This window comes from Falco punctatus (assembly GCF_963210335.1).
Source record: "Falco punctatus genome assembly, chromosome: 6".
Taxonomy (NCBI): domain Eukaryota; kingdom Metazoa; phylum Chordata; class Aves; order Falconiformes; family Falconidae; genus Falco; species Falco punctatus.
The window spans coordinates 25,289,959-25,315,107 of NC_137585.1; the positions used below are offsets into that span (position 1 = coordinate 25,289,959).

A 25,149-nucleotide genomic window follows, 5' to 3' on the forward strand; every position below is an offset into this window, starting at 1 on the left:
TGCAGGGAAGAAAACGGTTTGGTAGTAGCTAGGGGAGTACTGCTTCTGAGTGTGAGCATCAGTCAGCAGCTGAACTGAACTTGGCTTTAGAAAGGTCACTAAGATAATTAGGATTGGTGAGAGTCTGAGAAATCTTACCCGGGCTGTATAATCTCATCTGCCCTCAAGAGATGAAAAGTTGGCTTTCTCAGTCTGTGGAGCAGGATTACCTTTACACAGTAATGGTTTTGATAGTGAAGCAAGTTTAAGAAGTCCCCTTCATGCCCCTGCTTCCCACTCTGTTTCATGACTGGGCAATTACAGCTGTTTATCTGGCTGCGGTAAATTGGGTCATTGAACTGATCTGAGTTAAAAATAGGCATCCCAAACATCAGCAGCACTGGTGCAACAGAAGAGTTGTGACCAGTGGCAGGGAGGACTGTAAACTCTCTTTGCTGCTGGAGCCAAAGTATCCCCTAACTGTGCACTTGCTGTGTTAGCTGGTCTCTTTGTTCGGCGTTGTTAGTCAAATGGTAGGTTTGAAAGCAAAAGGGTTCATGCTTCTTTGTGGTCAGCAGATCAGAAAATGCCGTCTCAAAATTAGCTGTACTCCTCTCAGATTAACTTGTATGCTTTACAACTCTAAATAATAATTTCCTGCCTGATGAATAGGCCCGGTCAAGAAGACTAATCAGTGTGCAAACATTGCTGCTAAAGAGTGTAGATACAGGGTCTGGCTGCCAGTGATGCATGAAGTGAAACAGAATAATAGGTCTAGGCTTCCAGCAGCACAGCCAGGTCTTCTGATGGCTGGGCTTGATTTTGAAAATTTGTTATCTGCTGAAAGGCTCCTGGGTTTCCTCCTCTTTTTACCTCTCATATGATTCATTATTAAACCACACACACACACACACACCAAAAAAAAACCAACCACAAACCAACAAACAAAATACAAACCCACACAACAGCCACATCCCATTTACAGAAAGTCTTTCGTAGCCTGCTGTGGTAGGATCAGAAAGGACAAATTTGGAGGGGGTGGATGGTGTTTCTTAAATGTACGGGAGTGGCTGCAGGCAAGTCTAATCTGATATCTTTTCTATTTGTGAGGCAAGACAGGGAATTTAAAGAATGAAGACCCCTCTAACTTTCACCCATTAAGCTGCTGTTTTATGCTGTGACTATCTCTTCAGGCTCCTGTTTTGTGAATTTCCCCAGTATGGGCTGTGTTTGTATGTTATTCTCAGCCTGCTCTGCTGTACAGGCTGGAATACGAGTTTGCACACAGCAGGGCTTCCTGGACTAGGCTCCTGCAGACCTCCAAGTACCATGGAGGGAATGTGTTGTGTCCTGAGATATCTCTGTCTGTTTCCAATACCTTATTTTTTGATCCTCCTTTGTTTAGCTTCTCTTCAGCTTAATGAATTTTTTCTTATACAGATCTACAGTGCTCTGCGTGATGAAACCCTGTAATGAGCAGCTGCAGAGTGTGGCTTTTTACAGTCTGAATGAACAAGACACTCAGAAAACAAGTTTGAAGGGAGTTGTGTAGGCCTACCAGCAGAGTTTGGGTTAGAAAATTCTATGGACAATCTATTCTGTTCATTAATCAGACTGGCCTAACAGTAATGTATTTGTAACTTTACCATTTCTAATGTGCTCGGAGAAATGGATTTCTTCTCTATAACCTCCTCTGTGTCTGGGAACGTTGCTATTTTTGTTACTAAAAGCATGGGAGGGCAGACCCTTTGGGAATTGCTGGGGGAGAGGTGAGCAAGGCTGGCAGGGTGGAAACATGAGTGATGCATAGCCTTCTCATGGCTGAACTGTAGAGCAATGGTCTTGGCTGCATCCAGGAGCATGCATACTGCTCTGGTGCATGTGTTGAACGTTACTGAAAGATTTTCAGTGACCATCTAGGTTTTATACATGAAAGGATCCTGAAATAAGGAGGCTGCTTTCAAGATAGTTACTAAGGAAAAATCCAGTCACCAGAAGCAATGAGCAGCTCCTGGGAGTCTCAGAATGGAAGAACCTTTATTAACCTACTTGGAGCAAGGGCGTGTGTGCACATGCATGCCCTGTAATTTCATAGCTGCCATTCTTGGAACGGAGCAGTGGTTGTGTTTCTTGGAGCAGAAGTGTAAGAAGAAATACTGCATTTTGCTAATGGGGTTGAATGACCTGAAATTTATCCATCTGGAATATGAAGATGGGAGGAGGAGGACACAGGGTGATTTCTGATGAGTCTTATCCCCACCCTGAACCAACTTTGCTCCAAAGTGTGGTCTTTGTTTTCAGCACAGCACTGAGCAGTGATTTGTTAAGTAGCATGCTAAAAATAAAATTATGGTTCCCAAGGGCATTTAGATAAGCAAGAGACTCCCACCTCACTGCTGCCTTGGATTTATTAAATATCCAGTATGTCAACCTTACTACTTGTGCCTTTCTCCTCAGTTCACCAATTCTGTTGGAAACACTTTCCAAAAATAATCAGGGGAGCAGACAGTGGAAGTCCCTGAATAAAAGCTGTGATAAAATGGAAGTGTGTCTACTGTAATGACCTATTTGCTCTTTCCTTTAGGCACAATGGCTACGGTAGCCCAGAAGCATTTTTTGGAAGGGCAGATGTATTCAGTCCCCCTGATCCAACCGGACTTACGCAGGGAGGAGGCTGTTCAGCAGGTGGCGGATGCACTTCAGTATCTGCAAAAGGTGTCGGGCGATATCTTCAACAGGTACATGCTGTCACATGGGGTTGGGGGCTTAGCGTTCAGCAATACAAAACAGAGTGCTGTGATAAGGTAACAGCAGTGAAAGGGCATTGCGTTGGCAAGCAGTGGAGGCTCAGAAAAGGGATAAAGGACCAGAAGCACTTCAATAAAAATGTATTGGATTCGGGTCTGTCAGAGTTAAGCATAATGAAATGGCTGCAGTTAGCCAGAGGCTGTTTGTTATTAATTTTTTATTCATTGACAGACTCCCACAAATTGCATTACTGCTTCTGCTGCAGTTACCTTTTATTCCTTCTTGCTCATGTTTTAAATGGGAGACTTTCTTAGAGTACCTTGAAGATACATCCTTCTGAGTTGTCGCACTTGAAGCAGTGGAGTAGAAAATGTCTCTTTGTTCTGATCTCTGGGACTTATAAACTGTTCTTTTTGGGCTTCTGGTGTTTTGCACTTCTCTTTCTGTATGTTGGGAGGGCTGAGTGCATTAGAGTGTCTGTTCTTCTCACCATAGTCTCATAATCCATCTAAACTGATCTCTTCAGGGATCTGGCCCAGATTTGCCACCTTTTGCATATGCTGATCTTTAGGATTAGATCTTTAAGACTATCTATAGATCAGAGAGATTCTTGTGTTTGCCTGCAAATGATGGTAGGTAGTGTGGTGCTTTTTTTCATCCAACGCCATCTTTGATATCTCAATGCCCTGTGAGATAGTGTGTTGTATCATTGGTATAGGAACAGATCAGCATTTATCTTCTCATAGCCTGATTAGCGAAAGCACTTGTTTTGTTTTTGGTGGGGATCATGACAACCAAGTTTTGATTTATTGTGGTGTGAGTGGGACCATGGCATTTTTTTCTTCTTTTGAGTTTTTTTTTTTAAGGGCAAATTTAAGTTCTTTAATTTTTGATAGTGATGCTTTGAAGGGCAGCCTCGGGGGAAAGGGTAGTCACTAAGGCTGAGCTCAGATTGTTGAGGTGAATAAAGGATTTTCACTGGAATAGTCTTTGGGCAGGGCCTCCTGGGCAAGGGCTGTGTGTAGGCTGGATCAGGTTGAACACAAGGTCTCATTCTTTTGTGCACTTCTTAGTATGGAAACTGTTCATGATATAAGGCTGGGAGGAGCTCTCTGTAGCTGCCAGAAACATGTGGAAAGCACCTCTCAAACCTGGGACTGGTTGGCAGTGTTGTCTTTCTCTGTGGAGCAAATAAAGCTATTGATAAAGCAGGAGTGGTTCTTTCTCTGTCTCTTTTTTTGTTTTTTTCCTTCCCTCCTACTCACTGCTTTGTAATGCAGTACCCTGTAATTTCCCCAGGGAGACAAGCCTGCTGTTTTGCATGCAAGTCACTCCTGAGTCCTGAAGAGTGACTGTGATGCTGTTCCCTCACTCTTTGGTGCACTCATGACTTTTAATTACCAATTTTTTCCAACAACAGAGGAGGCTCTTTGTTTGCTTTGCCTTTCCTCTGAGGTCTCGGTGCTCTGATATAATTAATAATGATTTAGTAATTATGCAGGCGTCTGATTAAAAGTTCCATGACCTTGGTTGTTCCATGCCAATCAAGGGGCAAAGCTTTCAAGGTGAGAACTTTGCCACTTAGTGAAGAGTGACCTTTTATCTTCCCTTTCCTGCGATAAGGCAGCTCTGCCTTCCGTTTCCAGGAAAGAGCTGCCTTATCTGGGGAAGCTGCCTGTTCTGTTCTGCAAAACAACAGCTTGCAGTGTTGATGGAGAGGAAACTTGTTCAGTGTGGCAGACTCAGCTGAGTGTGTTAAACTCATTACTTCAGTACTACAAAGATGCAGATGTTCTCGGGTGGTTTTGTGGGAACAGTTGGATGGGTACAGTGCTTTCAAGAGTGGCAAGCCAATTTGTAATTTGTTGAAGGTGGAGTGAAAGAATCCCTCTTTGGAAACAGGAATCTTTCCACAACTAAATCTTTTTTTCCATGTTAGCTGATCAAAGCTTCTGCTTTGAGTTGTTGCTGACATGAAAATTGAGTGTGGATTCTTAAAATGAATGCATCCGTCCATTGTGCAAGGAAGGTGTGCTTTTTCTCTCTTTGTTTGGGAACTGGCTGAAGGCAACTGTGGTACTGTTGTGGTTGTAGAACTGTTTGCTTGGCCAGTTAGTGGCTGTGCAGAAGCAGAAGTCGTGAAAAGTGCCTGTGAATTGATTCATTCTGAAGGGGACAGAAGAAAGACACATTTGCATTTGGAGAACTGAGAGAAAGAAGATAAGCGGCTTTCCTCCCCTTCCCCCTGGTTTGGGGAATCTGGGAAATAACCCATGAGACAAGTCTGTGCCAAGCTGCCTTCTTTTGAAATGCTCTTAAACAAGCTGACTTGCTATTAACTGTGGCACAAGGCACATGGTGAATAAGGCACTTCGTGGAATTCATGAGTTTGTAGAGAATCAAGGGATGTGCAGGTGTAAAAAACCAAGTAAGCTATGTCTGAGACCCAGAGCAGACCCACTGGCAACAGCCCTGGAAAGTAGGTCTAGCAACCCATAGCAGCTAAACCTCCTCTCTGCCTTGCTAACAGTGCGTCTGGACTGTGATTTGGAATCACTAAGAAAGAGCAGGGGGTAGCTCAGCATCCCCCTCTGTCATATTCCTAACCCTTGGGAGCAGGGACCCATCTGGCCTCTTCCACACGGAGAACAGCAAAGTACCTCATCGTGCAGCGGGAGAGCACTGACCTGGGCAGGCTCTCGGCTGCTGGGCAGTACAGGTTGATGTCTTAGGTCAGTACTGTCAACAGTCCCGTCCTCTTGGTCCTGTTATCAGCACTGTGAGTAGATCAAGAGGCTGCACGTACGTTCCAGGGTTTTTTTGTGGAGTAATGGAAGTTTTAACCTTGTGTATGTTAACTGAAATTGTGTAATTAATCTGCTGTGGAAGCTGCAGTGAACATCAGATTCATCGCCTGTAGCTACTGAGATTTTAATACATGTCATTACTGCTTAAACATAAATATTCTAACATAGCCAATCCAACGTAATATATATCTATATGAGTTTAATTCCTGGACTTTTAAGGAGGGCTTTTGGTACAGGTCACAGGAGGCAGAGTGACCAATTTAAACACTCAATTAACCAGTAGTTTTTCAACTATTAGTTTCATTGTTACCAGCTTTTTCTGGGTGAGAGCTTGTGTTGGAATCATGTGCTGTGGAATTTTTTACAGGAATGTTGTTGTGATGAGTACTTCAGATAGGTGACAGGTTTAGCTTTCCTGAGGTGCCCCCTGGCCAGCTAGGCTTACCCTCTGGATTTTCTGTTTCTGAGAGTTTTTGTTGCCAGGAAATTTTAATAATCGCTAATATGTCAGTTCATTATTCAGGAGTGTACGCTTTTGTATAACAGATTTGTGGAAAACTGCCTACGCAAGTTATCTCGTGGAGTATTAGAGCAGCAGAAAGAAAACAAATACTTGGGGTTGGGATGTTGTTAACAAGGTCCTGGTCTCCTTTGCCTGTGATCCACCTACAAGTTGTCCAGTACACAAAATATCTCATCCTTGTGCTGCTTGTTTTCAGTTTATGGAAGAATTTCTGGGTAGATCTTTTTAAGGATCTTTATTCAGCATCTTTTGCTTGTCTGGAATAGTATTTTGCTAAACAGACATATCCTCCTTGCTCCTCCCCAGCTGGATTCAAATTGATTTCATATTAGATATTTGAAAAGGGCTTTAATATTAAACAAAGTTTTAACAGAGTGCCACGCTTCTGAAAGCAGTAGTTCAAAAACAAAAGCACTGTGGAAATCCTGCTAAGCATGAGGTGGAAGTCTGGTAAGTATGTGATTAAGGAAGGTAAGGAGTAGCCAGCTGGGCAGCAGAGCCCGGCAGTGTTGAGATGCGAGTACTCCTGAAATTGAAAATACAGGCAAAACCTTAATCATGTGGTGCATTTGGGTGTTCCCTCCCTTGTTTTAAACTTACTGCTGTGATTAGTCATGATGATCAGTAATGGAAATGGGTGACTGAATATATTCATAAGAATGTACTTGATTTAGGAGGTCTGTGGAACGTATTATTAAACATTCGTGGAAACTTGCAAAGAAGGGTCTGGCTGCAAGCTATACTGTGTTGTTTGTTGTGTACTATGGCTCTGGCATGCAGCTTGGACACTGCTGGCTGTAAGGGTTTGATCTTACTTGGAGGAGGGCTGTCAAGAGGGCTCCATTGTGATGGGTCACCATTCGAGTGAGTTTACACCAGGAGGCTGGCTGTAGCGCACAGGGAATAATTTTTTCTGCAGTTAGTTTGAGAGTGATAACAGCTCTTGTTAAGCAACAAGTCACCTCGTGGTACTTTGAAGTTGTCCCAGAGGTCATCTGAGAGGATGCTAGGTCTAGTTTTGTTTCAGACAAAGACAGGATTCTTGCTCATCTCAGACAGTGCTGAAAATCTCTGTCTTTTGGACTTCCACAAATTAAATGTGTCTTTTGAAGGAGAGGAACAGAATGCTAAATCTGATTCTGCAAGCGAAATGCTTTTTATGGCATTGTCATTGAAATGTAGTGACAGTTACTTAAGCCCTTGCTCTTAAGTCTACTAACAACTCTTCCACATCAGTTTTATCTCTCAGTCTGTTTATCTTTGAATCCCATTCCCCCAGAAGAAGGGTGATCAATCTGTTCTGCCTTAAGTGATTGAAAGGCAGGCTTGAGCTTGGTATGAGAGCTTCTGTACACTAACAAGACCTTCAGCATTGTTTAAAATGAGCAACTTAAAGAAATAATTGAAGTGTTTCACCTGCAATAACCTCCTCCAAGCAGACTCAAACTTTTCAAACCTAATTGCAGATCTGCAAATAGTGGTACATTTTAATGAATAACTAAAAGCCTCCATGCTGGTATTAATGCAACATGTTGCTCAAAGCATGAGATGAGTTTGTGTTACCTACAGAAAACATTCTGTGGGAAGGAAGGGCTCTTAGTGCTTGATTCTATGTCTGAAAATAAAATGATGGAATGTTGTGTCCAGATGCTGAAATGGCCATCCAGGAGCACAAATGAAATACAAGCCTTACCTGTACCCTCAGTTACTGAAAATAAAATTAGTGGTTTAGATGCAATCATGCTAAACTGCTGATACATCTATTTGCTGTGACAGTAAAAAAGTGAAGGAAAATGCAAAAGTTGCCAGAGAAGTGTTCTCCCACTTCTGGAATTGGTCTCAGAGCTGCTTAGCAAATGGAGGCAGGCAACAGTTTCAGACATAATGGAACTCTTCAGAGGATTCTCTCTACTCTTACAGTCCCTTTTATGGTAGTGGAATATCTAGTGGAAATGTGAGAAGGTTTGATCAAAATAGATGGTATGTGCAGTAGGAGGGGCAAACAGTAGGGAGAAATGTAGGTAACTTTGGTACATATGGTTTGTTGTTTATTTTAGTTTGTGGTTTTTTAACCCCCACAGGGTAGTTGTTGCCTTGTTGGAGAAAATTCAATATTGAGTAGCATCTTTCAAGTTCTTGTGAGCTAATTCTCTCCCTGGCCCTTAAAGACAGACTGCCTGAAAAAGAAAAGTAGGAAGTGTGAGATGCATCTACCTATGCAAGTGCAATTCAGTAGCTAGAAAAATACCCAGCAGAATATGCATTGTGGCTTGACCATCCTGAGGCCTGAATGTGTTCCTTCCTCTGGACAACTTTCATTCTGCTTTTGCAGTTCTGTTCCCAGAAGGAGGATTTGCTGCTTCTCAAAGGGTGAAGGAGTGATATACCAAAAGAGAACAGAGGGAGGCAAGGTTGCTGTTTTCAGTAAAGGAGGGCTTTGCTTTGAAGTTACTTGGTTAATTTTCTTTGTTTGGTCATGAACAAGGGGAAATTGCACCTTAGCTTCTGGAGGATTGATTAGGGCAATGCCAATCATCTGGAACAGGGATGTTGCTGTCTACAACTGTGAGAGTCGGATTTCCTGAAGAGATGTGTCCCAGAAAAATCTGTGATAAATCTTAATACACTTAATAAAAATGAGTTCTTGATAACAGAGGAACTTCTTGCTGTGCAGACTCTGCTCATACAGCAGAACTTTGCATCTTGAAGAAGATCATTAAACAAAAAACATCTGAGCCACTATGAACTGCATGTGATTGGACTTCTGACTTAATTGTCTTTGCTTTTTGTTCATATTTTCATGTGTCTGTAGGCTAAAATCAATTTACGACCATCTATAGACTCCCTGTGGCTCAGCAAAACTTTTCTAAAACATTTGAAGAGATAAGATTTTAATGTGGGACATGGCACATGTGTTAGTTACCATTCTTTATTATTTGAAAGCTGTGTTCCATAACAGATGAAGCCAGTTTCAAAATCATCTACGGAATTAAAGCCTGTAGCAGCAAGAGGCAAAAGAAACAAATGTTAGACCTGTTTGTATAGGTGAGAAGTAATTATCTCTATAAACATTGCTTGCTTTCATCGAGGATTATTTTAAAGTACAGTCAATTTGAGGACAGAGCTGTGACTAAGTGGAAGGATGGATTACTTTGTATACCCCCCAACTGCTACAAATTGGTTTAAACTTTTATCAAGATATCTAGTAACAAAAAGTACAGCTATGTAATTAACCCTGCTTTTACTGTTTGAAGAAGTGGAAGCCCAACAGAACCTCTTGTCTATTGACAAGATGTAACTTTTTGCTTACTGAACTGTTTCTGGACTGAAAAGGCAGTGTGTGAATAGCCCAGAGCCCATGCAATTCCAGTGAAATAGCCTTTTTTGAAGCTGAGTGCAGCAGGGTCTGAACCAGCTGTTGCTTGTGAAGGCTTATGGAGTTCAGAAATACTGATGCATTATGCAGTGAGGCTTTAAATGGCTGATAGTTGTAATGTCCTAGAGCATGAAAGTAACATATCCAGAAATAATAGTAGTGATGATGTATCCATAATGGTCTAAAAGTATGTGAGAATTCCACACTGAACCCTAAAGTAGGCTATTCTATATAGCAAGAGCACTGAGAGCCCTTTGAGAAAGAAGTAAAAAAAAGTGGGAGAAGGTGGAAGTGGTGGTGATCTGTCCTCCTTACCACATGCCAAAAAGATTTGTTCCAGTGAGCAATGCAAGTCTTCACAATGGGACCAAGCATCCACCTTTGCATGTTTATTTTCAGTTAATTCTGAAGCCAGAGCTGTGTGGGCATGTCGACACCTTTTCTAGGCTCATCTCTTGAATGTTGTTTCAGGGTTTCTACCCAATTCAGACAGATGTTAACATGAGTATCGCTTGTATGTGGTGTTCAGAAATGTTTGGGGGTGCCTTAAAGGTGGCATTGGGTTGGAGGTAGGCAGCAGTTTAGCGAGAGCATGGTGGGAAGGTGTGGTAGGGAAATGAGTTTTAGAGAGCAGGGGTGGACGAGTTGGGGTACAGTGCAGCTCTGGCTGTTTTAGCACCACGGCTGTTAGCAATCCCACGGTAGGTTAGTGGGATGTCAGTGTCAATTCAGGGTCCAGGCGGTGACCTGGGCCTTGAGGGCTTCCTGGAGAGCAGAGGTGGGACTGATCTCCCAGCCACACCTGTGAGTGACTAATGCAAAGAGGTCTCATGGCGTCAGTCCTTTAGCATGGGAGTGTTACGTGTGCTTCCTTAATGTCTTCCCATAGTTGTGGTGCCCTGAGAAGGTTCTCCAGGGGAACTCTGAAATTCTGCTAAATAAACTTTCTTTCTTTGAAGTACACTGGATGGCTGTGGGTTGGGAGGATTCAGATTCACTTGATGGGACATACAGTGGCTGAGATTTTGTCCAGCAGTGTCTATAAACTACTAGGGCAGGAGGTGGCTATTAATTAACAGATGTTTGGAAAAGGTTTTACGCACTTCCCCATCCAGAGAGTAATTCCTTCCCTCCCATACACCACCACCTTTGGCCCATACGCCAAGTGGCTGTGGCTGTCACTCTCTGGAAATATCCAAGGAGGAGCAGATCATAACAAGTCATTGTGTGCCTCACAACAAAAGAGATGTTCCCTTTTTTCTAGTTTCTTAGCCCACAGATTTGGAAATACTATCAGATTCTCCCACTTCCACTGTTGTTGACACAATTGCTATGTCATTCTTTTCTTACACAAAGTGATAGCTCTACCTTCTCAACCAGCTTCAGATACTGGACTCTCACACTTGTGTTGGAGTAATTTTCTGTTCCTGTGGATGAGTTTTGTCTACTCAGTCAGCCCTGGAGGAAGAGATGAAAATAAGTCACTTTGTTTTACAGGCATGACTTCCATCAGCGATCTAGTGTGGAGAAAACTGTCTGGAAAATAACACTGAGTGGCTTGAAATGTGTATTACAGGCTCCCTCCTATGTAAGTTGGGGTGTGCACACTGAAGGGACTTGTGAGAGGGAACACCAGTGCCAAAGGACTGTTCTTCACACTTGACTGGCGGATTAAATTCTCTTTCCATGGTCATCCTTCCTGACTAGCTGTGGTGCTGTTGCTGGGCTTTTCCAAATGGGGTAGGTGAGAATTTGGGTATAAATGCAACAATTAAGACAGAGCAGTGCTTTTGGAGACAGCAGATCCATTTGCAGATGCTAATGAAGGAGTTCTTGGTTTTCTTCCATCTAAATCCTCCAGACAATCATTTTACTGAGGGAATCTACCATGCTATGCCATTTAGGGAGGGGAGGGGATAGAAATTATTTTTGGAGCCAGGAGTGAAGGATTTGGTTGGTAAAGTGTGTTGAAGAGAAACCCCAGGTGGGAAATTTAGTATCTTCTGAGTTGGATTCCATTCTTAATTTATCCAAGAATATGATCCTTGTTCTGGATTAAGATAAATTTTAAAATGCAAATACCTGGTTTTATTTTACTTCTAGGACTTTTATTTTAGATCTACCATCAAAGCTGAGTAAGAAGACATGCTTGATGGACTTAAGAGGCATAATAGAAAATTCCTTTTAGATGAGGAGGTAGTGCTTTGTACTTCTACTCAGTGCTAGTGCAGCAGGAAAAGCCTTTCTGATTATCTATGAAATACATACAACATGCCAGTCGTGCCAGTAGCTCAGCACCAAGAAACTAGAAAGTTCATGGTCTCCACAGTTCAGTTCTGTCACTTTGGCTCAATGACTGGGTTTCTTTGGTTTTGTTTCCACAATACTTTTTTTTTAAAGTAGCATCCTGGATTTTCTTGATTCCAGAACAAATTCAGACTTTGTGTGACTTTTGAGGGAGGGAATGTGAGAAGCTCCCAACTCCTGTTGAGTTACTGAGCACCAGGCAGAGTTTTCTTTGTTCTTTCTAGCACGTGTATGATTTGGGGGGGGGCGGGCGGGAACACGGCATGATGGACACAAACCACTCCACAGCCAGAATCATGCCCTTCATTACTTCATGCTTACTTTTAGCTGGGATGAAGGGTTTATGTGCTACTTGAGGCATTGGTCCATGAGAACGTTGTTGTGCGAGTATGTCACAGGGTGAGTGGTTAAGCTATTAAAATTTGTGAATTTATGATCCAGGCAGTTTTGGGCTAGGGAAGGACGTTTGAAAAGTATACTGTACAAGTTTTTTCTGGTATTATTGCAAAGCTGCTATTTCCATTTTTAATGACTATTTGCAAGTCACTGTACGGGGAAGATGAATTTTTAAAGGTCAGTGAGGAAAATTAAATTGTATGTCTAGAACTGCTCTAAAGGTGATACCTGATCACTGATGTGCCACAGACTGTTTTATTGAAATGACAGACCAGCTGTCAGTCCAAGCAGAGGCATCTGCTCTTTGATGCTGTTAAAAAAAAAATCTCTGCCTGACGCCCAAAGTTTTTTTGGGAAAAGTAACTCAGATTCCCTCAAGAAAGTAAGAAAGTGCTGTAATCACTCAGGAAAGGTGTTAGATGGATAATGTGTCATAAAGAGTTACTCTCATTTGTTGAAGAAGCACTTATGCTCAAATTAGCTTGTTGATGGGCATATCATAGAAGGTGCCTTTTGAGATTTGAGTGTCACTGCAATTGATTGTAGGAAAATGAATAAGTAACACTAAACAACCTCTGTTTCTGAAGAGCAAATATTGTGAAATAAAAAGCTCCATTTGCAAAAAAAATGGAACAAGATCTTCCCTTTAAGAGAAGCAGCCCTGTCTTGAAAGAGAAGGAGAAGTTCAAATTAGAAGCATGGGTGAGAGGAGGAAAAGATGTAGCTAGCTATGAGGTTTTGTAACTAGAAAAGGGCTGTTAACTGTTTCTGAGAAAGTGTATCTTATATAGGTGGGCTTGTTTTCATTGTAGCAAAATTTGCGGGAGATCTTGGGAATTGACACAGGTCCTCCTGTGATGCTGAGGATCATTGCTGTACTGAAGCAGCGAGTGGCAATGTTTGTATGGTCAGAAGTATGTAATTGAAGGAAAGTGGAAGATAGTAAAAGAAATTTGATTGAGTTGTAAACTGTTGAAAGTACAGTGGTCACTGCAGCAAATACGTTGATTAGAAACACAGTATTGAAAGCAAAACAAAACCTGGATATTCCAAGTCATCCTTCAAAAGCTGGTAACCAGATATCTGATGACAACCTCATTAGGTTCAGGACAAAGTGAGGAAAGACCACAGAGGCAGACTCCTATTATGTGGCGGAAGTCAGAAAGGAACTAAGAGTTACAAGAAGAGATAAAATGCAGTTGTCTTTGAGGGTTTCACTGTTGATGGAACAGATTGCTTTATGATAGCAAGTCCTTTTTCTTGGTTAGGCTTTCCTTCTCCTGAATATGCAAGTCCAATTGTTCAGGACAGCCGGTTTTATAGAAACTGATTTTAGTTAGTGACTGTTGTGTGAGTACTGGCTTGTTAATAATAGCTCTTGAGTATCTGTTATGGAAGAGGGGACTGAAGGGTTCAACTGGTAGCACACTAGTCAAATTCTGTGTGATTGCCATCAGTTACTGGGAAGTGGGGAAAATTCAAAGTCAATGCAGAAACCTTTACCTTCAGACTATGTCTTAAATACGGGCAGAGGATATGTTTTGGATCCAGAGAAAGAAGCCGTGTAGGAGAGAATAGTCAATGTTTTGCATCAGTGCTTGCTGGCTGTAGTTTATTCTAGAGACTGGCAGTGGGATGGATTGGTGATGGGGAAGCACCAAAGAGTGTAGAAATACTTGCACAGGAGGTCTTAAACGCAGTAAAAGTGAAAATTAAACAACTACTGAAATGTAGGTGTTAACTCCCATGAATTAAAGCAAAAATTATTCAAACTAGTGAATGAAGGACTGAAAATCCAGTCTGCTGGAACTGTACTGTGAATTTCCTGAGATTTCCTTTGTCATGGGGGACAAATGATTCCACTTGTGGTTTCACAAGCAACCGAGACTTAATTAAGGCTTGGAAATTGCTTAGAGATCTTTGAGTGAAAAGCTATGAAGTTCTAATGGTATTTGATTAAATGCAAAGAAAAGCAGTGCTTTCCTTGGAGAATGGTTAGAGTTTGAAGTTCTATCACAAGGAATCATTTTCCGCTCCAGAGGTGGTTGTGTTTTGATCAGCATTCTTATTCTTGGTGACAATGGCTTGTTTTGGTAGCAGAGATAAGCAGACTAGGAACAGCATTTGTGCTATGTGTCATGTTGATGTAAAAAGCCTCCATCTCAGCGAATGAGCAGGAGCTCAGCTTACCTGGTACGTTCAGCTTTACATTAGGGCAAGCTACTTACTAGAACCTTTAGGGATGTTCAGTAAATCAGTCTTATCACACGTGCACAGTGAGAGCAAGCTGCTTACTAGAACCTTTAGGGATGTTCAGTAAATCGAGTAAATCTTATCACACATGCACAGTTGAGTGCTACATACCTTGGTCAAGAGAACTGGTTCATAACCACTTGGAAGGTGTGGGGGAAAGCCAGGAATAAAGAGGGACTTCCTGATCTCCTGCTATAAATCAGGCTGTCCTCTTGTCTGGAGCATGGGGTTGATGGGGCTGCCTTGCCAGTGGAGAGGAAGGCTCTACAAGTGTCATGCTTTATTCCCCCATTATCATGGCGATATACCGAGGCATCTTTGGCTCAAGTGAGGCACAGGCTAAAAGGGCAGGGGAGGCTCCGTGTCAGTGCTAGTCTCCTGCTATTGCTGCCTTCAGGTGAAGCTCAGAAGAAACATAAGCTGGTGGCTTATGCATTTGTCTTGTAACCCCAGCTGGGAGAAGGCACAGATCAGACATTTAAATCCAGGCTGATCTGTCTCCTGTGACTGCTGCTGATAGGAAACGCAGAGTGTAATGTTGATTAAGGGTGAGTTGTATAACAGAAGCGTTGTTTGTGTAGAATCAGACACAGTGCCCAAATGAAGGCTGAGGGGGAGTTTCTTCTACACTCAGTGATCCAGAGGAGTCTGAGACCTTTTTAAAGGCATTAGCTCTCCTTGCCCCCAGATATAGTTCACCACAGGGTCACCTGGGCATTTCTCCACTGCTTATGTTACCTGTGATTCTGTGTAGTAATACACACTTTCTGTTCAGTGTGGACAGGGAGGAAGATCTTTGGCTATTCTAAGAAAGGAGTTTTGATGGGAGAAAGAGAAACCTAATGTTTGTGTACAGAGTTGATTAATGTAAGGTTACAGGGTGCCAAAACACCTTCTCAAGCTATCTGCCAAATGAGATCCATAGCTTCAAGCAACATGGAAACAAAATTTACTTCTGACAGTCTTGTAAAATTCTGTCCAAATAGGATTGCCTTCTTTTCAAAAATGATGAAAAAAACCCCAAAACACAACCACTTAAGGCTGGCTATTACTACAGAAGATTGAGCTTCAGTGAGTAAATACTTGTGAGAATTCTGTAAGGATGAGTGAAGACTATATAGATAACAAACCAGTTACTAGTACTTTACTAGTAACTTTTACTAGTTACATTATTAGTATTAGTTACTACAACACCTCTCCTATGAGGAAAGGCTGAAACAGGGGGGATTGTTCAGCCTGCAGAAGAGAAGGCTCCTGGGAGACCTTATTGCAACCTTTCAGTACTTGAAGGGGGCTTGTAGGAAAGATGGGGACAAACATTTTAGTATGGCCTGTTGTGATAGAACAAGGGGCAGTGGTTTTAAACTATGAGAGGGTAGATTTAGGCTAGATATAAGGAAGCCATTTTTTACAGTGAGGGTGGTGAAACACTGAAACAGGTTGCCCAGAGAGGTAGCAGATGCCCCATCCCTGGAAACATTCAAGGTCAGGTTGGATGGGGCTCTGAGCAACCTGATCTAGTTGAAGATGCCCCTGCTTATTGCAGGGGGGTTGGACTAGACAACCTTTGAAAGGTCCATTTCAACCCAAACTATTCTGTGATTCTATGATTTTATACTTACAGCATCTGCTGCCTAAGATCTTGAGACTGTTCCTGTGGCTGCTGCTCTGGGTAGCAGTTCCGTGGTGGTGGTCATTATCTGCCCCAACACTGCCAGCAAAGGAGCTCAAAAGGTCACTGACAAAACAGTACTGGTATAAGAACCAGTTTTTTCCCATGACTTCTTTTAGAGCATCCTTCTCAAAAGCTGTCACCGTGATGGTGTAGAACTGTTGTGTTTATATATCTTAACACTATTAATGGAGAAGTAGTTTGATCAAAAGTAGCCTGTATAGTTTAAATAGAAGAGCTAATAGTGTAATTTATTTGCAAACAGACTTTCTACTTAGTATATAGAGACCTTTCACTTAGTAGTAGATATTTCTTCTAAAAAAAGTAAAGCGTGTCTGCTTTCAGATCAGTCAGTGGTGGGAGGCAAGTAAAAAGGTTGGAAGGTTAAAGGAGAACTTATTTGTGACCTTTTTTTTTTTTTTTTTTTTTTTTTTTGCATGGGCGGGGAGAAAAAGTAAAAAAGATAAGCTGCTTTTTTGGGGAGGAGAACAAGCTACAAGGGAAGAGGGAGGAGGTTGCTGTGATGATAGGTCAAAATTCTAAGTTTCCAGTTTTACATAAACTTAATTCACAGTAGCAAGAGCACCTTGTGAAATGAGAGATTAAAAATCAAAACGAAATTATTTTTGTGTGAGAACATGACCTGTGGAGAGTGATGTATGCCAGATCCTGCTGAGGATAACCTGGCAACCTTGATCACCCTCTAATCTGCAAAGCCATTCAGCATCACAGGAGCGGGGCAATATGTGAATGCTGAAACACCTGCAAATCAGGCTCGAGGAGCAATCAAAGTGTGATAAACATTAATTAGTATAATACCCAAACCCTTAATGGAGGAAGGAACGTTGATTACACTGTCTCACTTGGGATTTCTTTCTGTCAGAGATGGTGTATGATGACAGTTTCTGATTACACTTACTCAGACATGAAGTAAGACTTTAAAAACTGTTTAAATATGGAGAGAGAAGAGCAGAAAGCAAACAAGTTGATCTTTCTTTGAGTGGTTAAAATACTTTTAAAAAGTATTTGGCTTTTTATGAAAGCATGCTTTTTTGCTTTTTGCCTTTCAAACTTCTGAGGTGAATTCGCTTGTTGAACTGGTTTTGAGTGCTTCCCTGGTTCACTGTAAACCGCAATGTCTTAGCAGCCTTTCCTTTTGCTCTCTCCATCTTGACCCTGCTATGTTGCCAGCTGCTGGGGCAGAGACACTGCATGGGAGTGGGGCAAGCGGGGCTTGGGCTTCTCACAGTCTGTTTTTGACTGTGCTGGTCATTGCTGCATGGATTCTGAGCTGGCCCACTGCAGTGTGTAGGAACATCCACATGCGGTGAGGCTGTTTGTAAAGCACACTCTAATGCCTCATAAAACATTATTCTTTGTTAGCCAGCCAGAACATGCTTAGATATTCTAGCCTAGCTCTCTAGGCCTGCTTCAGTCTAGTGGATTGTACATCAAAGCCTTGAGTTATGGGTACCAGGGGCAATGCATTGATGTTTCCCCATCACTTCAGCAGCCTGAGGAGCCATAAAAGCCCATGGTCTTTTTTCATGATTCTTGGACAAATTAAAACTTGAAATTGAGATTTTCTTTTCTCCGCAGCATACAAGTAGAAGAGAGCAGTGATGTGTCTCTGGGTCTCAGGAAGGAAATGGGTGAGGAAGGGCCTCAGTAGCCTGAGGAGAAAGGTGGACATTTAGCTCTCCCAGCATCACCTTCTGCTGCTGCTTTCATCATGGGATGATGTCTCCCCTCCCCTGGGAGGTAGTCTCTTCTCACCTCAGCAGGGGTTCTCTCACTTTTGGAAAGCCACTGAAACATGTCCTAGAGGTTTAGTGGTATCATTCATGAGTGATGGTATCATGCTGGTTTTGGCACTGGTGCTGTGGAAGGATGAATGGCAGCCAGCACTGTTGTCTTCTCTTGTTAACCTGCTCCAGCACCAGCCACTTGGAGAGTCTGGGGACGTAATAAAATACAAGAACCATAAACTCCATCCCTTCTAATTCATGCCTTCTGCAGTAAGGGAGGAATTTAATAAAAGCATGCTTTATTGAAAAAAGCAACTTGACTTTTAGGCAAAAAGCCAAGGGTTTACAGAACAAATTTACTGTACGTACCCTGAAGTTTAGAACAACAATGCCAAGCCATCCCCCTGCTATCTCTCAGGACTGGAGCTTGAGCTGGGAGGAGGAGACCAGAAGCCTGACTTGCTGTGGTGTATACAGTCCTCATTTAAGGAAAAAGTAATTTAATACTTTGGCTGCCTTATTCTCCTGTGCAACTTCATTTTTCATTCTGCTCCATAATGTTCTTTCTTCTTGGTTGATTGCTTACTTTTGTACTTCAGACATGAAATTGAAGTTCTTTGGTATTCTAGAGATGTTTGCTCCCAGCCTCTGCTTCCTCGCCTTTCTTGTTCACCTTGGTGGGGAGCTTGCCTCTTCTCTGTCCCACTTCCTGAATTTTGTCATCCCTGTCACTTTTGGGTGTTGTGTACCGTCAACATAGACAGCAAAGGGTCTCCTGCTGCTGTGGTGCTTCCTTCTAGCTCAGTTCTATCATGCTACACTAGCTTTCTGGGAATGTCAGCCTGTCTTTAAACCTGCTCTGATTTTAAACTTTTTTTTTTTTCTGATGCTGTCTGATACCTAGAAAATATAAATTACGAAAATCACAATTCTTTTTTGGCACTGTGGAGTGCTTGGAGACCCTCGTAGAAATGCAGTAGTATTGCCACTGCTGAGAACTGAGAGGCAGTGTCCATTGTCCTGGATTCGTAATGCCTCAAATATTTTTCCTGTGTGAGTAAGAGAGCAGTTCTATTTACCCCTTAAGCAGACAGAGATGCAGCAGAAGAGATCTTTCAGTAGCTGCCTGAATGTGAGTGTTATCAAAGGAGTTATAAGGAAATAATGTGATCTGCACTCTGTGGCTGCAAATGGGACAGAGGATACGGGGCTAGTGAAGGAGGCAGTGAGGTGGGAAGAAGTATTCCTGGGACCTGCTGTGGGTGTTGGAGAGAATTGCCTCTCTCTGGAAGGATGTCTCTCATCCGGCAGGATGAGGGCTTTATGAGAAAGGAGAAACAAGATCTACGTTGGGTGTAAGGTGCAGGGGGTTTAACTGCAAAAAGATTTCAGAGGGGCAAGAGAAAGTGAAAGCTTGAATCAAAGCAGCAGAAAGATTGGCTTTAATATCTGCTTAGATCAAAAATAAAAATCTGTATGGATTAAGAGATAATCCACTAGACAGATTTAATCTGCCACATGTATTCCTTCCCCAAAGAAAAGCATTGGGAGGGGAAGGTTGGTTTGGCTCAGTGCTCAGGATTTGAAAGCAGGTGATGTATTCTCCTTTCTTCAGCAGGCTCCCTTTTCACTTGTCCCAAAGCTTGCATCCTGCCCAAAGGGAGAGGCTGTTGCTGTACATCTCCTGCTTCTTTGCAACTCTAAAGTCACATTGGATCTAACTGAAGGGGTTTCTGAAGCAGAAAAGAGCACCAAGAGCAAAATAACACAGAAATGACTAATAGGATAAGCACAGGGTAGGTTCAGATGTTGATGGTGGTTTTGGCTGGCTGAGCGCAGAGTTCTGAGGGGCAGTAATGGGTCATTTTATTAACACTTACCCCTCCTGTTCTGATTGCAGTTGCCTTTCAAACAAACACCACTCAGTAACACGCTCCTCCTCAAATGAATATTGAGGTCTGAATGCCACCTTGCTTCAAACACTTTGCCCTTGAAACCCTTGGCAGCAACCCTCTCTATCCCTTCCTGTTTTCTTTCTTTACAAACACCAGTTGAATCCATGGGCTAAGTTCAGTTTCCACAGCAGTAGAAATACTAGTTGTTTGAGTTAATTGAACATGAGGGGGGGTTTTACCATGTAATTTTCCAGTATTGATATGGTATATTGTCTTTTTTGATTAACATATGCAACTGTATCTTGAACTGTACGGGCATAACAGTCATGCACTTCTAGGAGCCTGTACATGTGATGGAATTTGGATTAGTTGGATTGAGGGAGTTTAATATTTTTTTTCATCGTTATCTTGCTCAGCAACAAATGAATTAATTCTGTAGACTAGTGTGTATTCCTTCTGTGTTGCAGGTCTGCATCTACACCGCCTCAGGTGAAGGTTTTTGGCAGATCTCCTAAGGTCCGTGGGATTTGGCCTGTCAAATCCTAGAGTTAGGGGATCACGGGAAAGTACAGGGTGCCTCAGAGCAGATGCCGTCATGGTTTGAAACACCCAAGCTGGCACTGGACAGCTTCCCCAGCTTGTGCTGGGAGCAGGCCATCTGCCAGATACTGTCCTTTTATGGGTGAATGTAATTGCCCAGTTATTTGGTGGGCAGTAGGGATGGATCAAGCTGTAGAAGTCTTCCCTTTCCCTTCTGGATGCACCATTACTGTTGCAGCTAGGACACAGTAATTGCTAGTCATGTTCTGTTTTTAGGGACGCTTCCCTTTTAGAAGAGGTTCCAGCAAACCTTAAATGAGAAAGATGTGTACAGCACGGTAGGCTGAGAGGTGCTTTGCTTTCTGTTCTTCCCCTGGTGTTGTTAATACTTAGCTGTTAATACTTAGCACCAAGAAGCGCTTTGTAATAGCCCATGCACTACCTGTGTTTGGTGAGGGTGTAAAGGGAGCTGTGGCACCCTTCCTTTCCTAAACTGAGTGTTTTAGAGGATGGATGTTAAATGTGGAAGTCATTAAGGGTGAAAGGTAAGGATAATTGGGATTCCTCGAAAGCTCCTTTGCTGCTTCATAGCTAGCAAAAGAGTGAGTGTGGGAGCAGAGAGGAAGAAGTTGATACCTGGTGAAGCACTGGGGATAACGTGGGGCAGTGAGGGAAGCATTTGACTGTCTCACTTGACCCACTCACATCCATGGAAAGGGAGGACAATGGTTCCTGGTTTCCAGGACTGAGCTTGCACAACTTAACATTTCCTTCTGGGAGAGAAACATGTGCCTTGTCAGCCCCTGAGAATTGTGTCTGGAAGTCAGCAGGGTGCTAGCTAAAAGGCAGTCGATAACTTGCTTTTATTTGGAGCTTCAGGAAGGCTTTGTTGAGTTCTTCTAGGAGAGGGGTCTGCTCACAGGTGAGAGGGAAAATTGCATCATTGATTTGAGGGAGAGTGGCCAAGCAGAAATAAATGACCAATTTTTTCAGCTTTGAAGGAAGTGAAAATAGTCAGATGCCCCCAGGAGCAGTACTGGAAATAGTGTCCATCAATACAATTATGAAACATCTGGAAAAGAGGTGAACTGTGAGGTGGGAAAATTTGCTGGGGAGACCAGTTAGAGAAGACTTAGGTCTTTCAGAGGCGTCTCACACTTCTAACAAAACAAGGCAATGGGACAGCCCTATGACACATGAAATTTGCTGCAGACAAGTGCTAGGAAATGCACACTGAAAGGAGCAAAAGAAACTACTTTGAGAACCTATCAAGTGTGTAAGTGATGTGGACTTACTCCACTGAGACAGGGGGAGGGTGTGGGAAGGAAATCATGAACAGATTTGTACTTAGTGTTGGTACAAAATACAAGCTGTTAGTCTGTGTTTAAAATAAAAGGATGAGGAAATGGAGGATATTTCCGAGAGGGAGAATCTCATGAGGTTCAGTTTTGCTCATCTCCCACTCCAGAAAGAACAAAGCAGAAACAGGCTGTGTGCTCTCCTGCTGTCAGCATGAGGAAGGATTTTCACGCCTCCAGGAAGAGGGGAGCACGGCTGTAAACAAGTGTCAGAAACACTTAAAACTGTTTAGAGAAAGAAGTGAGGTTCTTTCAGAGTGATACCAGGTGAATAAGCTGCTTGCACTTGCTGTTTTTTTCACTGCCTACAATGCAGGGGGGGCTTTAGTGGAGTCCATTTCTGTACCGTAATAGGGAATGTGCTGCACAGAGTGAAAATGCTTCAAAAGGTGGGTTTGGTACAGTTTGAGAATGAGAATCACTGTTCACTGCTGATGTCAAATTTGTTACTAAAAGAAGTTATACAGAGTGGAAATAAAGCATGGGAACTCTCTACTCAAAAACAAAGAGGGACTTCTGATGAAATTTAAAGGCAATACTTGAGACTGATTTTTACAGGCACAAAATGATCCGATGGAACTCATTACTACAAAACATTGCTGAAGTGGAGTGCTCTCTCTCCTAATGGGTTGCATAGCCATAAAAATTTTCTTTGCTGGCTTCTTCAGAGGAGTGAAGATTCAGAACGATTTTCAGCTTTTGAGCTCGAAGCCAGGGAGAACCCGCTAGTTATGCATGGGGATGAAGGTCTCTTCTGAGAAGGTGACTGCATAGTTACCTGTAGCTGATGCCCAATCCCGATGTCCCTCCTAGCCTCTGGTTGAACCTGTGTGACAATTTCTGCAGCATGGTAGTGACTGTGTGTGATGTCCTGGCAGTTTCAGTCATGCCCCTGGCTGCAAGGTATCTGCTATAAGGTGCGAAAGGAATGTGTCTAAGTGGTGAATGAAGAGGTACTTAACCAGTGACCACTATCCCCTGCTGCCACAGAGGCTTTTCAACTCAGTCTCAAAGCATTTTGATGCTGATCTAGTGTCGGGGTTTAACCCCAGGTGGCAATTAAGCACCACACAGCTGCTCGCTGACTCCCGTGCCAGCAGGATGTGGGAGAGAGAGGAATTTGGAGGGTGAAAGTGACAGCACTCATGGGTTGACTGTTCAATAATTGAGATAAAATCAAATTAAAATAATTTTAAAAACGTTGTAATGAAAAGGAAAATAAACTTAAAAAGAGAGAAATAAACCCCAAGAAGGACAAGTTATGCAAATGAAAAACAATTGCTCACCACCAACTGACTGCTGCCCAGCCAGACCCAGAGCAGCAGCCTCTGGCCAGCTTTCCCTCTAGTTTATATGCTGAACATGACATCATGTGGCATGGAATATCCCTTTGGTCACTTGGGGTCAGCTGTCCCGGCTGTGTCCCCTCCCAGCTCCTTGTGGCCCCTCAGCCCACTCGCTGGAGGGTGGGTGAGAGGCAGAAAAGGTCTTGACTCTACAGGCACTGCTCAGCATCTCTGTATTATGGACACTGTTTCCAGCACAAATCCAAAACATAGCCCCATACTAGCTAATACGAAGAAAATTAACTCTTATCCCAGACAAAACCAGCACATCTAGTTATGCAAAAATTATGCAGGTTAGCGTGCTTTATTGCACCAAATGAGGACCTAATGTTGTTTAACTGATACGGAAACGAAATCACAAAGCTGTGAAGCAAATGGAAGAAGTTGTGCAACAAACTGCTTGTATAGTAGAGGACAGGATAAGCCTCATGAGTCCTGAGCTCTGCTCACTAGAATGTGTTGCCTTTCATTTGTAACAAGTCATTTTTATTAAAAATATGTTGGCAGTTGATAACTGGCTGTGGTTTTCTTGTCAGCAGTACCTGCAGAGAGGCAATAGGGTTTGTGGTAGTCTGGTGTCAAAAATGCTGCAGCTCTCCATCTTTCTGCACTGTGCCTCAAACTGCTGCAGGAGTGTTGTGCTGTGAGTCATGGACTAGATCTACCTTCATATTGGAGTACATAAAGCTCTCAATGGGACCAAGACAAGCATATTTGAACCAGCACTATTCTGCCCTGTGGAACAATCCAATCCACTGAGGTTCACATCCTTCCCTGAGGGCCTGGGCACTGGCTGTTGCCAAAAAATCTCTGGCTCTGTATTCTTCATTTTTAGAAAGGTGCTTGCCTCCTAGGATCTCTCAGCGGGTGGAGGCCAGCCGGGCACAGCTTCAGGCGATCAGTGAGAGAGTCACACTCGCCCAAGCGAAGATTGAGAAGATAAAGGGCAGTAAGAAGGCTATTAAGGTAGTGACTTCAGTGAAGGCTGCATGGCCTCCCTTCTTTCTTCTACCTTCTCTCTTTACTCCTGCTGTGAGCTCTGGAGAAGAGCAAGTGCTTGGCTGCTGTGGCTGCTGCACGCTCACCTCTCCATGCCCTGCAGCTGAGCAGGGTTGTGATAAGAATCCCCTTCCTGGCTCAGCCAGCTGATGATTTTTAGACCCATGACCCACACGGCTCCAGGCCTTATGAGGCCTATATAGGTCACTGGCCCAGCTGCTTTCTGAGAAAGAAAAAGGGCATGCGCTGAGCTAAGCCCCACACCCTCACACTTCAGACTCATAGACACTTTGGCTATTTGAAAGCTGCTGCTAGAGAGCCTCCCCTTAGTGCATCTTAATCCCATTGAGCCATGTAAAACTGGTGAAAATCCTTCTTTCCCCATTCTTGCTCCGTTTTATACATTATTGCCAACTCCCTTCCTGCCAGTGGAAGCCTTTTTGACAATGATCTCCTAGTACTTACACACAGAGAGAAGCTCTGGCGTTTCTTGTTTCAGAAGTGACAGCCCACGCATGGCTGAGTCTGTGCAGATAGCCCTTAGGAGCCTGTTGACTCCAAGGCTGTCCATTCCCACTGGCAGCACAGATTGTGTGCTTACTCTACTCCATGTATTTTTTGGTAGGATATTGTAGGATCGCCTAGTTGTTGGGATTTTTTAGACCCTCCTTGTTTGTCCACAGGTATTTTCCAGTGCCAAGTATCCAGCCCCTGAACGGCTACAGGAGTACAGTTCGATTTTTGCTGGTGCAGAAGACCCAGCTAAACAGAAATGGCCAAGGCACAAGATTCAGAGCAAACACCGAATGCTGGATGAAAAAGCTCTGCAGGTAAGGAGGAGGAGAACAGACCTTGAGATGAACAAGCAAAGAGAAGCCGGGAGGCTGTTCATCTCTTTGGTGAAGTAGACCAGGGCTTAGGATATAGGCTGGGAGCAGAAAATCTTTTCAGCTTGGCCTGTGGGTGGGGGTATGTGAGATCAGGCTGGGAAGCTTGCGGAGCCACCAGTTTGGGAGGGCCATGTCAGGGTGGCTGAGTGCTCTGGGTGGTGGATGCCAAGTCTCCAGAGTAGTTTCATTTCCTGAAATGTTGCTGTGGGTGCTGCTGGCTGGACTCTAGGCTTCAGCTATGCGTAGCAAGGCAGCTGGGGTCAGGGTCATAACTGTTTGAAGAATAGTTTCTGAAGGCTGTAATATAAGTGA

At 43.1% G+C, this 25,149-nt stretch overlaps 1 protein-coding gene across 9 annotated transcripts in view; it reads left to right on the forward strand.

Moving 5' to 3' along the window:
* WASHC1 (WASH complex subunit 1) overlaps positions 1-25,149 on the forward strand; it is a 46,788-nt gene that overhangs the window by 11,363 nt on the left and 10,276 nt on the right. For 3 of the 9 annotated variants that reach the window (XM_080393531.1, XM_080393530.1, XM_080393533.1), the window contains exons 2-4: positions 2,564-2,717; positions 23,784-23,914; positions 24,631-24,777. In XM_080393531.1, coding sequence (XP_080249657.1) covers positions 2,672-2,717; positions 23,784-23,914; positions 24,631-24,777 — 324 coding nt within the window. In that variant the 5' untranslated portion in view covers positions 2,564-2,671. Of the gene's footprint in view, positions 1-456; positions 1,551-1,601; positions 2,718-23,783; positions 23,915-24,630; positions 24,778-25,149 lie in introns of those variants that run through there. The other 6 variants (XM_080393527.1, XM_080393526.1, XM_080393529.1 and 3 more) reach the window with 4 other exon arrangements.